At 45.7% G+C, this 17,415-nt stretch overlaps 1 protein-coding gene across 2 annotated transcripts in view; it reads left to right on the top strand.

The window, feature by feature from the left end:
* The window catches only part of LOC147706986 (cytochrome P450 2K1-like), a 636,943-nt gene that overhangs the window by 526,870 nt on the left and 92,658 nt on the right, over positions 1–17,415 (top strand). For both annotated transcript variants that reach the window (XM_086926218.1, XM_086926219.1), the window contains one exon: positions 11,733–11,917. In XM_086926218.1, the coding sequence (XP_086782344.1) occupies positions 11,733–11,917 (185 nt within the window). The remainder of the gene's footprint in view (positions 1–11,732; positions 11,918–17,415) is intronic.

Below are 17,415 nucleotides of genomic sequence, written 5' to 3'. Positions count from 1 at the left end.
CCCTAGTCTTGGAGTCCTTGTTATACAGGCAAAATGACTATGGATCAAAGTGTCCTTTAATGACCTGTTTTTGTCTGTATTATCCCATACATCTTAAGGATATTCCAATGATGAACCATGGTTCGATGGATCAGATGGGAATCCTTAGAAAAGGTTGTGATGAAACGTGGAGTATTATCCTCTGTTCTACTATTGCCGCTCAATTGTTTGAACAGACTCGATCTAGGAATACGATGAACTTTATTGTATGCCTTCTGTAAAGTTTCATCAGAGTACCCTCTTGCTTTGAATCTCATCATAGATTCTTGTGCAGTTCTTTTGAAATCATTTTCTAACATACAATTTCTCTTTAGGCGCAGTAGCTCTCCATAAGGGATACTGCTTTTAAGGGATTTAGGATGACAACTACTTGCTTCTAAGGTTGAGTTACCAGCAGTAACTTTCCGGAAAAGAGATGTACAGATTTTGCCATCTGTTTTAAACACCTTTAGGTCTAAAAAGTCAACCTCTTGATTACTGATGGTGCCACTCAAATGCAAATTTACATTGTTGTTATTCAAATTCTGTATATACAATTCTGCCTCAGATTTAGGACCTTTCCAAAAGATAAAGAGATCGTCAATATATCGGTGCCACCCGATTATTGACGTGACCCATCTCTGGTTCTCATCGGCCCAGGCTACCTGCTTCTCCCACCAGCCAACGGACAAGTTCGCGTAGCTGGGGGCGAAGCAGGTACCCAACGCAGTTCCTCTCTTTTGTCTGTAATATTGTTTTTGGAACAGAACAATGTTATTATGTAAACAAACAATTTAGAAATTCAATCAACATACTGTTATGCTTCAACATTCTCAAAGAACGAGTTTTCAAAAAGTATTGGACTGCCTGGATGCCATGATCATGCGCAATACAAGTGTACAGTCCTGTTACATCCAATACAATCATTAACATGTTAGGTTCCCAAATTATATCTGAGATGATACGGATGAAATCCAAAGTATCTCGTATATATGATGATAGAGTTTTCACATGTTCCACCAGAAAGAAATCCAGATATTGCGACATCTTTTCCGTCAGGCTGCCTTTAGATGAAATAATGGGTCTCCCCGGAGGCAATGTTGCGTGCTTATGTATTTTAGGCAAATGGTAAAATGTCGGAGTAGTGGGTTGTTGAAATGTCAGAAATTTCAGTTCATTTGTATCAATCATTCCTTCAGATGACCATTTATCAAGTAATTCATGATACTTGATAATACTCATGTTGTAGTCATCTTTGCTGATTTTGGTGTAGCATACTGTATCCTTTCATTGTCGCAATGCTTCTGTACAATAGAATTCTCTGGTCATTAAAATGATGTTACCACCTTTGTCTGATGGTTTGCATAAAATGTTGATATTAGATTTAAATTTATGCAATGCTGTTCGTTGTGCCAGTGATAAATTCCATTGTTTATTGTTTGAAGTTGTGGATCCTTTGGTCCTCATCTTATCCAGGTCAATTTTAACTGCTTCCTCAAAAACATCAATTGCGTTGTGTGGCATTATTGGAATAAATCTGGATGGAGGTTTGAATTTGGTTACTGCTTTCGTCTGTGTTATCCCAAATTCATCTGCTCTTTCAGCTAGGTCAATCATTCGTTATTCCGGGTCACTTCTTTGACTGGCCATTGTTTCTAACAGGTTTAAGTCATCAATTCCCAGATTTGAGGTTAAGCTGTCACTTGCTCTTTCCATATGGCCACTTGATATACTCTTCAATTGATTACATTTTTGTAATTTCAGTTTGCACGTGAATAAGAATAGTCTATTCTAGTTTGTGTATATTCAAACCCATTTGTTGGACAGAAGGTTGATCCTGTCTTTAAAATGTGTTCTTCTGTTTTCGAAAGTTTGTATGATGTTAAATTGACAATGGTTAAATCATCCTCGGAGCTCATCTCCTGTTGCCTCTTTTGCACCTTGTTTGCGTTGCCAAGCCTTGGTAGACTGACGTGGAAGCCCCCTCGCCTTGTCTGCCTTGTCTTTGTTTGGCTTCTGGTGGTTTGCCTCTGGCACCCCTAGATGCGATTGGCGCATTAATTGAAATTCCTCGCGAGAATGGTCCTACGAGGAAATTGGTCCTTGTGTTTCTACTCTTTCGTCTCCCGACTGTTCTGCGTCAGTTGCGTCTGATTCTGATGTGACGGCCTCAGGAGTTACCGTTTTGCTTGCTCCACTTCTTAAAGTCTTCCTTGGAGCATCGAATCTGCGTGTGAATGTTAATATGCGTCCTTGTGCATGGTCGCGGGCATCTCTTTGGAATTTTGTTTGTTTCCTTTTCTTAATTTTATCTTTATATGCCAGCAAACGTGTTTTCATTGCATCGCGCAACTGGTCGCATAGAGTAGAATCAGGGTCTTGTGCGATTAGGGCTTCAAGTACTTCTATCTCTTACTGACATTTTGCCCTGTCGCTCCACGCGAATTTAATTAGCATCTTCAGCATCCCACCAGACATCTCAGCTGTATAGCTTGACCACTCATCTAATAGTTGGGGATCTGGATTTTCGTACGCAGGGACCGTGTACACACGGAGCCCGCGTGGGATGCGTTTAACTTCCAGGTACTTTTGAAGGGAAGTGGCTTCCCACTATTTTCGAATTTCGCGCTCAAATAGTCTTTCCAACTGGGCAAAAAGTGTTTTGAGGGGGCTTTGAACGTTAGTGTTTTCATTCTTTGCTGCTGCACCTTGCACTGTTTCTATTTAAAAAATGTCATCCACTGCATCGCGGCGTGCTTGGTCAGAATACATTGTGTTATTAATGCGTGCAACTCGCTTTAAAGTGAATACAGTTGGTTTTTGTCAATCCTGTGTAACTCGTTCCAGCCGACAGCCGTCAATTTAAACTTGAGTGATTATACACGTTATGGACAAAGGAAGAAAGAAGAAACGTAGGGACGGATCCGTCCTTTGACTCACCGTCACCGCTGCAACTTCTGCGTATGTTTCCAGATATCTGGCAATACTCTGCATGTTGTGTCGGCGGTGCAAGGCGATGTCAGTTTTGCTCCATTCGCCATCGAAGAACGCCGTTGTGCACTCCGGAGCAGGTGCATGTCCAATAGAGTGGCGATGGTAACCACGTTACTAATCACTGCCTGATAATCAATATGTTTGTATTATTTTTAACGATATTAGTGTGAATGATTTGTTACAATATTTTTGTACCTACCATTCCAAGAATAGGTAGACGATATGTTTAGATCGATATTTTTGAAACAATATTTGTGAAGCATGATATTTGTTTTTCTCATATTATGTCAGATATCCCAGACTGGTCTCTCAGGCGAATGCAGCGTTACATAGAATGATGCATCTTTACTACCTGGTGGATGCATTGAGAGTGATGTTACCTGCCGAGGCTGATTATATTGTACTGTTCAACAGTCCACAGTGTTAGTTCTTGTATTGATTTCTGGCTGACACTGCAGTCCTTGATGTGCTATTTTAGGGAGCTGAAAATACTGCAGAGAACCTTGTCAGACCACTCCCCTGTGGTGCTGTTGCTTGAGGACCCTTACATGAGTCAGGTATTAGAATCTCAGGGGACCAAGCTACGATACCCTATGTCACATTCAGAGATCTGAGCAGGCATGTTGGAGTATATCCAGTAGAATGACGAATCAATTGCAGAGGTGGGAATGATCATAGAAGTGTTTAAAGCCTATATATGGGGCACTTGCATAACTAACGGGGCAGGAATGCATATAAGGCTAGGTCCTTCGGAAAAAGAGTTGAAGTACCTGGAACAAGAGTTTGAAAAAAGTAAGCAGTAAGCCTATACTGTCCCAAATTCAGGACACAAAGAAGGAGTCATGGGATGTAGCACAAAAAGAAGTATGACATTTGGGGCAGCATGCGTTAGCTGGGGTGTTTGGAGAGGGAAACTGGATGGGAGAAAAAACTGGCTTGGGTGCTGAGATCCAGTGAGTAATGTGAACAGATAGCAGTCATACGGGGAGGATGCAGCAGTGACTATGTCGCTGACTGCCATACTGGATGTCTCTCAAGGATATTATGAACAGTTATATGCATCCCGCCCGGGCGTTGCAGTTGATGACACAGTAAGCTATTTTAATAACCCTGGCTTGGGATGAATGAGAAATGCAAACGATTCTTAACTTTCTTATAATAGCTGTGGGTGTAAAACTTTTATTCACTGCTTTATTAAGTGGAAAAGCCCGAGAAAGTATAGCCTTCTAGTTTAGCTTTACAAGGAATTTGCTGATATACTCGATCGCAGAATGTTACCATACGAAGTCTAAATGATTTTGCGATTTGCCTCAAGAAATTTGATTCCCTAGATTTGCATTGTGTCCCTCCAATACTGGAAAGATGTTTCTATTTTTATTTTGGCTTCAGAGTACAACTAGAAGTAGAGTTTATAGAAGATTCTGTGACAGCTTTAAGGAAATTCTTTTGCCAGTCACTTTGGAGATACTGACACTGCTGCTTGTAACCTGGTTCGCCAGCCCTTGTGTTTGCTGATTGCTGTGTGTGGCGGAAGACCTCGCCGGACCCGCTTCGCGGGTCCCGCAGCGCCATACAGACACTGTCACCTGACTTAGAAAGGAGCTGCTGCCTCGGGGTGAGTGGAGCTGCCGGCAGGGCTGCGAGCGTGGAGGCAGGGACTCCCTCTACCAGGAGTCCCTGCAAGCCCTATTTGACACACCTGGGCTGCTCTCCCTGCTGGCCCCGCCCCCCCGCCCATAATCCTCTCTCCATTCTGTTAAAAGGAGCTATACAGGCCGCTGCGCGGGAGCGCGTGGGAGCGTGCCGGGAGAAGCCCGGGACAAGGGCGGGACCGTCTAAGGCCGTCATAGGCCGGAGTAGGCTGGGCTGGGCCTACCCTCTTCGGTTAGATACCTGAGTTCTGGTCTTATCATCTGATATAGCTCTCCATACACTACCATCTCACTTAAGTAGAAATGCCTTCTCCGGCAAGGGAGGGTACCCCCATGAAGCAGGGAGGGGTTAAAAACAGGACCCTAGATAACTACTTTTCCCGGGCCGCGGGAGATGGGGATAAGGAGAGCACCTTAATCCGGCTCAGGGCAGAGCGGAAACGCTCTATAGATAACTTGAAACACAGGCCCCTTGGTGAAAGTTCTACCTCACTCAGTGAAGAGCCGACCTCTATAGACGATGTCCCCCTCCTGCTGAGGGATTGCACCAACACCCCACTAGTCCCATCTACGAGTTTAACCCCAGCCATCAGCCCGAGCCCAAGCAGGGTGACCATTGACTTAATTTCTCAACCCCCCCCAGCCCCGAAAGCTAGGAAAGCCAAACCCAAGCCAGCCACTGCACAAGGAGCATATGGGCCCCCCCCAAACAAACGTAGGAGGAAGTCGAGGGGCGCCCAGGGTAAAAACAAACCAAAAATCCCTCACTCTGAGTTTGGGAGGACATCAAAACTCCCCCCACCGACTGAGAGATTAGTGGATGAAGTACACCCCAAACCCACTGTACAGGCTGCCATTGCTCCCGCTCTGATAAAAGACACAGGAAATAATATTGCTAATGTCCCTCTTTCTGTTGTCCCGCTAGGTAACCTGGAATTCCTGCTCAGGTCGTTACTACTGCCAATCAGCGAGAGCATCAAAAAGGTCGAGATCAGACTTACTATCCTGGAGGCTACATTAAGCAGTATGAAAACCCCGGCTGGCCTCCAGGGAAGATCTCCGGAGCTCATTTCCACTCTTACGGTTCCCCAGCAGCCCCCAAATAGTGCAGTGAGCTCAGCCCCCCACAGGCTGCGAATACAGAGGCCCCTCCACAACCCCCAAGGACTAACTCTGTACCAACCAAGTCATTTAATTCCAATAGGTCGGCTCCCCCCGTAGACCCTGTCCCTCTAACACAACCTGCAGACAGTGCTGCTCCAACACCTTTAATGAAGCCTCCCCCCAGGCCACGTAGGCCTAATCTACCTCCAGAGGCAAATGATTACATGGTAGTCATAGCGGGCGTCCCCCGACTTGAAGCGGGTGAAGCTGAGGACTTTTGTTCCTTGAAAAGAAGGGTAATCAAGTGGCTAAACGTGAACAGACCCCTCCCGGTATATCTAAACAATGAAATCATAATGGTTAGAAGGGTGCCCTGGGTGGGGAGAACACACAAATCCATAATAGTGGATTGTATATTGGTGAGCTTCAGGGATGCTGGAACCGTCTCTCACATATGTCAAGGAAAGAATAGATCACGGGAATCAACTATTCAAACCCTTCACGTGTCTTTCTTCTTTCCCCCTATCCCTGCCCCTGTACACCCGTCTCAAACCTATGATAACTGGACGAGGGTTGGTCGGAGGGGAAGACATCATGAATTTAACCCCAGGCCACTAGTTAGCCGCCCAGAGCCACCCTTTCCCACTTTCAACCGGTTCAATTGTTTGAACGGCCTTGAGGGGGTTGATTGACAAACGGATACTGTCCCTCTAGGAGTTGGGAAAAAAGGGGCCTTAGTGGAGGAGTTGGAGCAGCAGAGTCCCCTGGCATGGCAAACTTCATCTAGCTGGGTCGGGAAGTCTGTGTTGGATGGGTCCAGGGTTATAGATACTGAAAGTATAGGAGGGAGACACGGGCTGGACATACAAGGGTCAGAGATTGAGACACAAATGGGGCCTCAAGGGGGAACAGAGCAGAGTCGTGAGGAACTGAGAATGATTTCTTGGAATATAGCAGGTTTGGCAGCCAAATTTAACAACAAAGAGTGGCTTGATTACATTAGAAAATTCCATGTAATCAGCCTGCAGGAGACATGGGCCCCGGAAAATAATTTTCATTTGCAGGGGTATAAGTGTTTCTTTGTACCCGCGCAAAAATCTAGATCAGGGAGAGCCATGGGAGGACTATCCATTTACATAGATCTGGACCTCCCGGGCAGTTGGTCTTCCCCAGATTGGAATTCTCAAGGGATTCAAGCAGTTCGGTTCACCGGGAAGGGGCTAAGATTCACTGTTTTTAATATCTATAACAACGAGATCGCAGGAGACCACACCTCACTTGTAGCTGAATTGGATTATAGGCTGGGTCAGGAAATAACAGTCCAGAAAAAGGGGCAGTCATATGCGCTGCTGGTCATGGGAGACTTTAATTGCCACCTTTGTCCGGCATTGGTCCCAACAAATACAGACTGGTCCCAATGCCCCATGGAGAAGGGGCCGCATTTCTCCCACACGCCGACAGGTTCAGCTTTCAGTATGCTCCGGCTCAAGTATGACCTTGAGCATACTATTAATATGATAGGCACACAGAAGGATGGAACACTCCCACCCACATTCAAGGGCAGAGGATGCTCATCCGTTATAGACTACATCCTGGTCTCAAGATCCCTGCTAAATAAGATAATTAGTGTAGGGATAGAATGGAGCAGTTTCAGCGACCATAACCCACTTGTTTTGGAGCTGATGTATAGGGTGGGTTCAAAAAGTAGAGACCACCGCACAATCACGGAGAGGGTAACAGATCAAGGCAGGAGATTAAAGTGGTCCAAAATAGATGGGGAAAAGTTTTATAAGGCCCTGGTGGACGCTGGTAAATCTGCTATTAATGACTGTTTAGACACAGAAGTCCACGGACCAAGGCTATTGGAAGCATTCGGTCAGATTGCCAATCTGATTGATGGCCTATTAAAAACTAGTGCGCCCACAAGGAACCATGGTAACCCTCGATGGTTGATAAAGATTGTTCAAAAGCATTGAGAGAGCTTAAAAGCAGCCTTAAATTTAAACCAAGGGACCCCCAAAAAATTAAGGTGTGCAGGGAGAAATATAAGAAAGAGACCAAGAGGAGGAAACTCGCTCTGCAGGGAGAAGCGTGGGCAGACCTAAGAGAAGCAGGGGAAAGAAAGGATTTAGCGGGTTTTTGGAGAATCATCAACAAACCCACTTTCCAGGAAAACGACACCCCTGAGATAGGGTTTAACATCCTTCCAGAACAGTGGGTCACTCACTACAGGGGTCTGTATAATCATGAGCCCGGTACTTCCGTAGAGCCACCTGAAATCCCAACTCAGGCTTCTACGGTTGTATTCACTATCAAGGAGATCACTGCTGGGATAGAGGGTCTGACCAAAAACAAAGCCCCTGGCCCTGACGGAATCCCCCCCGACCTGTTTCTGAGCAGCATAGAACTCTGGGCCCCCTTAATCACCAGGGTCATAAACACTGCCATCACCTGTGGTCTGCCACCGTCCTGGTCCAAAGCTATAATTGTGCCGATTTTTAAGAAGGGCAATAGGGACGACCCCAAGTGCTATCGTCCTATCTCCCTGATTGATGTATCGGCTAAACTCCTGGGTAGGGCGATCCTCAATAGACTGTCCGAGTGGACCGAAGAAAATAACATCTTCTCGGACACTCAATATGGATTTAGGACAGGGAGGTCCACCAGTGATCAATGCCTGAACCTTTACATGCTGACTGCCAAATACACCATGGCCAGTGATGAATCGATCTACATGGGATTCATGGATTTGGCAGCGGCATTTGATCACGTCATCAGGGAGAAACTGTGGGACATGATGTCTCGTATGGGGATAGAGAGTGGCCTAATCAACATAGTTAGGGAACTGCATAGCGACACCACGGCTAGGGTTCGATTTAACAGGGAGGGGGGGCTGACCGACTCTTTTCCCTGCATGAGTGGAGTCCGGCAAGGCTGTATTCTTGCCCCTTTTTTGTTCTCCCTTTATATTAACAATCTGGAGCAGTATCTGTTAGGTTTAAAGGCAGATTGCCAAGGGTGGGGTCGCGTCATATTCCTGTTCTGCTTTACGCAGATGACGCGGTCCTGATTGCACGCACACCCAGGAGCTTACAAATCTTGATTGACGGATTTGTTAAGTTCATGGGTGCCCTAGACCTCTCTGTTAACCTGGGCAAATCCTATGTGCTCCTGGCTGGTAAAAAAACTCCTTCTAAATTCACTTACACGATAGGAAGTCACATAGTAGAAGAGGTTAAAACGTTTCCTTACCTAGGTGTAATTTTTGATGGCGCCTTACAGTTTAACTCCCTGGTGGAGGAGCGTTGCAGTAAAATGATCGCTTCTAATGGGGCAATAGCAAGCTACGGCAGGAGGTTAGGTAGATGGAGCCTGGAACAGGTGATGAACCTGTACAGCTCCGTATCATGCTCTAAAGTAATCTATGGGGCAGAAGTATGGGTCTTTGTTAATACCACAAGAATCCAACGGGAGGAAAATAAATACCTAAAACCATCCTGAGGGTACCCCCAAGTACTGCTGGCTTCATAGTACACAGGGAATTAGGGAGGCCACACCTAGATGATTTGGTAAAATCGTGGCCTGGTTAAAAATCTGGGTTAATCCTGATGCGTCTCTAAGCAGAGAAATTCTATCGGATTGTTTAGAGAGGGACAAATGTATGCGAAGTCCCTGGCTCAATTATGTAAAGAACACCCTAGAGGAACTAGGCTTTGGGAATCTTTTCACTAACCCAGCAACAATTGTAGCCCAGCACAAGATGCAAGTAAAGAAAATCTTCCTAGAGCTGAAATGTCAACGTAGAGCCGAGGCTGAAGGGCTTAAAAAGACAGTGAGGGCCCACAACCTGGTGAAGAGCGTTGAGGGAATGGAGCCATATTTGTACCTTATGCACAATGCACAGGACAGATTCTTGATGTGCCGTTTTAGATTGAACCTACTCCCATTTATGTTGGCATCACCAGCAGGGTTTGCAACATCAATTGAACAGAAGGGATCCTGCGGCTGCGACAATAGGTCTCCGCAGGATTCCCTTCACTTTGTTTTACTCTGCCCTTTTTTTACAATGCCCAGGCGCAGATTTCTTGTAAAAGTTTTAAAACAAGCTAAACTGGGACATGCCAGGGAGGCATTAGTCTTTTTACAAAAAGCATCGGACCCTTTAACACTGTGTTGTATAATAAATTTTATCAAGGTAGCGGTCCGTTTAAGGCTAACTAGGGGAGATGAATGATGTGTTCCCGATTTTACTTTTCTCAAAGTGTTATATTCTTTCTTCGCCTGTGTCCCATGTTAACTTTAATATTTTTGTATCAGGATCTTGAAAATGTTTAATGACTTTTTATTCATGTAACTATGTATGTGCTTTTATGGTGATTTTTAATCATCGAATAAAGATTCCTTGAATTGAAATTGAATTAAGGAAATTGACCTATTGTTGCAGATTTGGTGGGTCAACAGATAAACAAATTAGAGACCAATTTTATCTATACCCCAAATGTGAAAGGTTCTGTGGATAAAAGATGAGCCATTTTAAAGTGAGATTCTAGAAGTGGCTAAAAGAATTGAACTCATGATAAAATGTGTCTAAGAGAACAACAAAGTTGGGAATAAGACACCGGATGTGATTACACAGCAGAAAGACAATTAGGTTACTGGTAAAATTAAAGGTTAATGTTTTATGTGAGGAGTTGCAGGACACCAGAGCAACAGGATGGTTGCCCACCTTTTCAAGCCCTTCAAGAAATGCTATTGTAGCTTACAAAGGAGGTTGTATTAGAAATTGCTTTGCAAGTTAGCTCCTATAATGAGGGAAGTCTGACTGATATTGTCTGTGTTGCCGGTGAGCGCATGTCAATGATGTTTGACTCATGTTGACAATTCTTTGGAAAACTTTTTTTAGACTAATTTAGATAGAATCATTTGCTAAATAAGTTGGATGTGGTGCCAGGAGGTTATGGTGGTCGAAGAGTTAGAATGAAAGGTTATTTCCTTAGCACAATTCAATGTAATGGGAAATCCAATAGCAAAAACAAAATTCTATGAAAGGTGATAAAATTGTAAACTGTCATCATCAAAAAGAGCTAGGAATGTTTTTAGATCCCAATGTCATCGCTCAAGGGTGTAGTGTTTGTGCAAGGAGTAGTAGAGAAGTATGAATAGTCTGCTGAGTGAGAGAGGTTTTGTAATAACGTATAGCAGCTCTCCTGACCTAAGAGCTATGCTGACTCAGATCAGTGTTGATTAAGATTAAACCATTGCTCTTGCACGGAGAGCACTCGGGGGAGCAGAACTTTGGCAGTTTGTTTGGCAATGAACAAATGTCAAGCCTTTCTCTGGGGGACTTGTTTCACTTTATATCCAGACCATAAGCCTATGTGTGAAATTTTGAGGAAAATGGATTAGATTCCATCTCAAGCAGGATCAGAAGAAGGGTTATAATCCTACAAGAACACACATTTATTGGTAACTATGTACTAGAGCTGTTAAACTAAATGGTTTGACTGTATGTCAAGATTGGTCCTCACTGAGAAAGGGTCTGCTGGAGATGAGATGGGATAGGAGGAAATGTTAGTGGAGGTCTTTGTAATAAGTAATAGTTGTATTACCAAAGGTGAATGGAAAAAAATTGAGAAAGGATTCTGTGTTAAAAGATGTTATGAGCAGCTTTCTGACTGGTTGCGAACTGGCGAACAGTAGCAGGTCGGAGCCTTTATGAGCGGCATCATAATCAGCCCCATTATTGTCAGCAGACAACAGACCACTCCACTAACAATGATGCTACCTAATTTACTGTCTTAGAGCATCTCTCTCCCCAGACCATATCATTTGTGTTGAACATGTCCATTTATATAACACACTTTATATATTTCATTTAGCTACACTTGAATCCCCATCTCATTCAAATGCTTCAGAACTGGAAAAGATGACAGACCTGTTTAATATTCTTGATTATGGTTTCAGAAAAAGTCCAAGAAGAGATTGAAAGGGTGTTGGGATCTGCCCAGGTGAGATATGAGCACCGAAATAATATGCCTTACACCAATGCCGTTATCCATGAAATACAGAGAGTTGCCAATATCCTGCCCATGAACTTGCCTCATGAGACCGCAACAGATGTCACCTTTAAAGGATACTTTATTCCAAAGGTATGTGTAATCCTGCTGTTCGCTTCCTATTGATATGTTAAGGCACGATTTGGCATCTCTTACTACACACTTGTGGTATTCGCATAATCTATTCGCTGTATGAACTTCTTTAGTGTGCCGCTATCAATGTTACTTTCATCTTAGTAAGTGGGATTTGGGGGAGGGGGTGGATCTAAAATTTCAGAACTAAAAATTAGTAGGTGGAAGGGCAGGAGAGGGAGATAAGCCAAGGAGACTGCATCCATGAGAGACCAGAAGCATGTGGGTGCAGCTTTCAGGCATGTTTTTTAATTGGGCACATGGCTTGCTATCCAATTAATGTGTTTGGAGATTGTGCTGTCAAACCCTTGTTAAGCCCCAGATTTGTCTCAGACTGTGTTGGTGGAACCAAAAACTTCCAGGAGAAGGTTGTACTGTACTAGTGTACTCATTGAGTGCAATCACTGACTGGGATTTAAATGATTTCCAGGCCTGCTTTTTCCTCACAATATTAACTCTCTGTAGTATGAAGTATAACACTGCCATCAGGGTTGTTGTAGTCTTTTGCCCTGCTCTCCCACATGACACTCCACCATCCCAAAAGAACCAAAACAGAAAAGAAGACTGACGATTTTTACATTGCTGTCCTTCATCCCATAATAAATTGGCATTTTAGTCCCGATTCAGCAATCCAACTTTATGATCGAAAATGTGTACCTCTCACGTATCCAGCGAAGGATATCTTGCATTTACTACTGCATAATTGTATGCAACAACTTCATACAATTATGAAGTACAGAATCCTGTGCAAGGTAGATTAACCATGATTTACCTTGAGAGTGTGTGAATGCCCATCAAATTGTGAGTTACTGGGCATTCACAGACTCATCCCTGAGTCTACCCAACGTGTAAATTGTTACAGATTAGCTCCAGCAAAGCACGAGAGTAGATCCCCTACAATGGTGGGAAAAGGAACAGAACATCCCAAACTTTTATGATGGTGATATGATTTCTCTACAGATAAAATATGTTTTCCCCGGAGTAGAAAAAGACAAACTGCAAAGCAACCTTTCCTATTGAGGAAATGCCCAGTGTATACAATCTGCATTCTGGATATTCTGGTTATGGTACGCCCAGAAATGTAACATGATCAGCATTTCTTATGACATTGCCAGTAGTGTGCTTGGAGCCCTCAGACTTGGGCTGCCTCCCATGCCTACTACTGACAGTTGTGTGACTTCCATAACATAATCAATCTGCAATATGCAGTGCTTCTAGAGGTGCAGATTTACTACTTCCATTGTAAACCAATCACTATATGTCTAAGTTTTTGATCCAGAAAAAGCAACAGGCTAAAAGACAAATTATGAAAAGCCTGTGCATCAGATTAGGAGAAAAAACAACACACACATTGCAGACTAGACTGAGGTCCCCCAGGCCCAACTACAAATCCAAAAATGCTTTCCTGTCATGGGGTAAAGGATGGTCACACTCCATACAGCCACCCACCCCCCCCGAAGCTATGCCCTTTGCCTCCTGGTGAATACTTTCTAAAGAACAAAAGAATAACACACTCTGACATTAAAAACGTTTTGGCAAATCAAATCAGAAACACCAGCCAGCCAATAGCTTTGGATGATCGCTAATTCTTCAATCGGTAATTAGCTTCCAATTATGTCATCTAGGTATAATAGTTCTGTATGTTCCTGGTGGATCATTCTTATTAGTGGTAAGTGACAACCTATTCAAAGCCAAATCCATAAAAGCAGGTCAGGGAAAAATGTACCATGGCCCATCAGTTGGGGTACCAGAGATCACAGGTAATGTCTCCATCAAAAATCAGAACCAATATCGATCAAAGACGGCCCTGTGTTAAAATACTCTCTAGTCTAAGGGCCTGATTCTGAGCCTGGTGGTTCATGGACCACAAGGCTCATGGTGGTGTGGTGGTGACAGTCCAGCCACCGCCCATCTGACAGCCCTATTACAACAAGGGTGGTAAGACCGCCATTGCAACCGCCAGGGATGAGATATCCCTGGTGGTGGCCTGGTGGTCTTAAGGCCGCAATGTGCTCTGTGCTGCCCTGAGGCACCACCAAGCATATTACAACTTTCCTCAATACCAGCAGTCTCTTGGAGTTTCTTCTTCCATGTAACCGCTGACCAAGAGGAAAAGCCCTTGTGCATGGAGGTGCAAGGAGGGGGCACATGATGTGCCCCCCTGTAGTTTAGCACCCTCAGTTCCTGCACTTAAAAGAATGCACGCCATGATCCCTTTCCATGCAGAAATGTGCACTGGTGGTCCCGCTGCGCTCACTATGAACCTTTAAACTGCACAGCTGCGGATCCACCATGCTGCCCGCCCACCAGTCAGACTACAAAAATACTTGTAATCTGCTGGGCGGTGGTTGGCGGTGAGTTTTGGTGGTGCAGGAGCGTGGCGGTAGAGTGACACCCGCTCCTGCACCACCAAAACTCTGCACTGAGACTCATAGTTCACTAAAGGACACAATCCAGGAAAAAGGCCTAATGGGTAAGCAGTTGGAGAGTGATTTTCATAATTCATGAACGCCATGGGAAAGATCACATCCACATGATAATCACATACAGTGGGAAACATGAATTATTGGGGTTGCATACCGCTAAAGCATAAGAAAATGCATAACAAAATATACTATATGGATGTCAAATAGAATCTTCATAATGATCAAATACTATGGTGCATAGCTAAAAATGAAGGTACAGAAATGGCGATTGTGAGAAGTTGGCCCGATATGCAACGTTCGCTATTCTAGCGACCGCTATGTATCGTTCCAACGACCCTTATGGTGTTTGGTTGTAAGTCAACCTATAGACCAGCTATCCTAGTAGCGTGGATACGAGCAGTCTAAGGCTAAAGACTCGAGAGGGCGTGTTAAGCCAGCTGTTTACCACACATGTACCCCTTGAACACCCAGTGAAAGGACACCACACAAGTGTTATGAAAATAAACAGTATATTTATTAAGAATCACAACAGCCCTGTACTCTTTATGAGGACAGGGTACTAAGCACAAACCAAATCTCTTTAGCAAATACTTCAAGTGCACGTTTAAACAAGTGTCCGAGGACACGGAAAGGTTAAGGCAAGTCGGAAGCGAGGGACTCGGGACCCTAGAGTAAGGAGGCTATGCAGGCACCGAAATGCCGAGTTACCTAGCCACGAGGGCTGCGGCTGCACAAGTCTTAAAGGCGTCGGGGTCTTCGCTGACGAGCCAGGAGCCGGAAGAAAGGAGTTGCTGGCCGGCGGCCAGTGCTGAATAGTTCGTAGAGATCCAAGCCTGGATCGGAGATTGAGGAAACCTGAAAGCAGAGGGGACCAAGTTCGTACTACTAGCCAGTAGTCAGAGGGTACCAGGAAGGCACCGGTTGGCCGTCACCTCGACCAGGTGAGTGGGCGACGCTAGGCTCTGCAGTCTCACGGACCAGGAGGCGTTGTCGGCGACCACGGCGGAGGTGCGAGCTGTCCCACGAAGGATGATGCTGTCGGCGTCGCTGGGCCCAGGATGGGGCAACAAGCCTTGGCAGTTCTCAGGGCCACGTGGTGGGCCTAAGAGGGCGTCTTGAGTGGACCAGGAGGGTCCGGGGTGCTTCTCGCAAAGATGGAAGCAAGGGCCAGTCTGGAGCAACCAGACCAGCAGTGATGATTCTCGGATGTCGTCACAGAAGGGCACCAGCCTGCGGCTAGTGACCAGACAACGTGCTGAGCAGCGAGCAGAAGGGCCCCACGCCGATCGTGGAGATGCTGGGAGACTGCACTTCGGTGCTGGAGCGGCTCAGGGTCGGGGCTTCTCGGACCCCAGAGCACTCACCAGAGAGTTACCTCGATGGTCGTGCTGGTTTTTAAGAGCGTGCAGGTTCTGATGATGGCCGGTCCCTCGAGGTCTCGTCGCACCCACAGATCACAGCTGAGCTGATGACGTGGGTAGAGGTCAGAGGTGCCAGGGAAGCCGGTTCTCGTCGAGCTGGGCCGTCGGATTCCTTGAGGAAGGACTTACAGCAAACCGCAGAGTTCTTAGTTGGTGCCCGCTGATGCAGGGTGACTACTCCTTAGCCACAAGGGAGAAATCTTGAGAAGAGTCTTGAAATCCTTTCGTAGAAAGTATTCTTGATTCAAAGATGATCTAATTTGGAAGGGTCCCCGCTCCGGTCTTTATTCTAAAGAAAGGGGTGGGTACATGACTAGGTCCTGCCCTAAGGGTGGGACCAGGAAGGGGGGTAGTTACGCCCCTCTCCCCTGCCGGACTTTCCCCAGGCCAGGGCTGTCGCCCCTGGAACTGGTTCTAACCGGCAGATGCGTAGTGAGCACCGGGGTGCCACTTCGCAGTCACCTTCTCGCCAAAGCCCTACCTACCCAGAATACACAAACCCTGTCTGGGACGGTGCGAACAGCGCCCTCGACAGGAAACCCTTTGTCCAAGTGCTCCTCGCTGGAAGGACTCCCAGCAGCAGGAGGTCAGACTCGTGTCTGTGGTGGCAGCATCCATTTTGTGGAGCTGAGGCTTCAGTTAACTTTAACCGGGATTCACAGTTACGTACATGTCGTGTCCCTCTAGAAGGGCGGAATGCTAACCTCGTCGCCAGGGTTGGTGAGAGGGCAGCACCCCGATTCGTATGACACCTTACTCGACATGCCTGGATAACGCGACACAGGAGTTACCGATATGGTACGCGTTATCATGGAACAGCTATTGGGTCTTGATTCCGCAAGCTGCAACCGGGCTCGGCTCGGGCCTGAAACTAGCTCACACGAGCCCACGCACTCTGCCTTCAGGATGGTTAAGGCCTGCCATAGGAGTGACTGATAGGAACTCGGGTGTCCATTGTATGGTTAGATATAGGGCTACTATACCTACAGCGAAGGGTGATTACACGGCTTCGCCCCAGCTGTCGTGCAGCCAGTTGTGTCAAATTTAGGAGGCCAGCCAGGGGTGGCATAATACATGCTGCAGCCCCTGGCGGCCCTGGGTACACCTATGCCCTGAGTTACAGGGTCTGACAAGGTGGCCCAGTACCAATTGGTAAATGCACCTAGGGTACATATCGTAATTTAGAAAGAGAACAGCCAGGCTGTGGGTCTGATTGGCAGGCCCACAGCCAGAGAAAGTCGTAAACCAGTGAAACAAAAGCAAAAAATCTGGGTGATCATAGGATTGCAGACCCTACTCTCCTACAGCGATTACCACAAGTGACTGAGGCCCCATGCAACATCAGCGGTAAACCACTGTTCATGACAAAAACGCAGCCAGGAATCCAGGTGGATCTCACAAAATTAAAGGCAACCCAAAATATTTCAAACTGTACTTGAATGCCAGCTTATCTCCAGAGATGCACTAATCCATGCATATAAGGCTGATGTAATATTCCATTTGTGTAGAGCACGTGCTCAAGGGCATCTTGAACAGATCCTAAATGACTTTATAAGTCTGAGTTCATGAGCTCCGAAGTCTGGACCATGGAATTACAGACCTTACAACTCAC

This window comes from Lissotriton vulgaris, chromosome 6, assembly GCF_964263255.1.
Source record: "Lissotriton vulgaris chromosome 6, aLisVul1.2, whole genome shotgun sequence".
Taxonomy (NCBI): domain Eukaryota; kingdom Metazoa; phylum Chordata; class Amphibia; order Caudata; family Salamandridae; genus Lissotriton; species Lissotriton vulgaris.
Note: the sequence above shows the minus strand (reverse complement) of the source record. Positions and strands in the feature narration are given on the sequence as shown.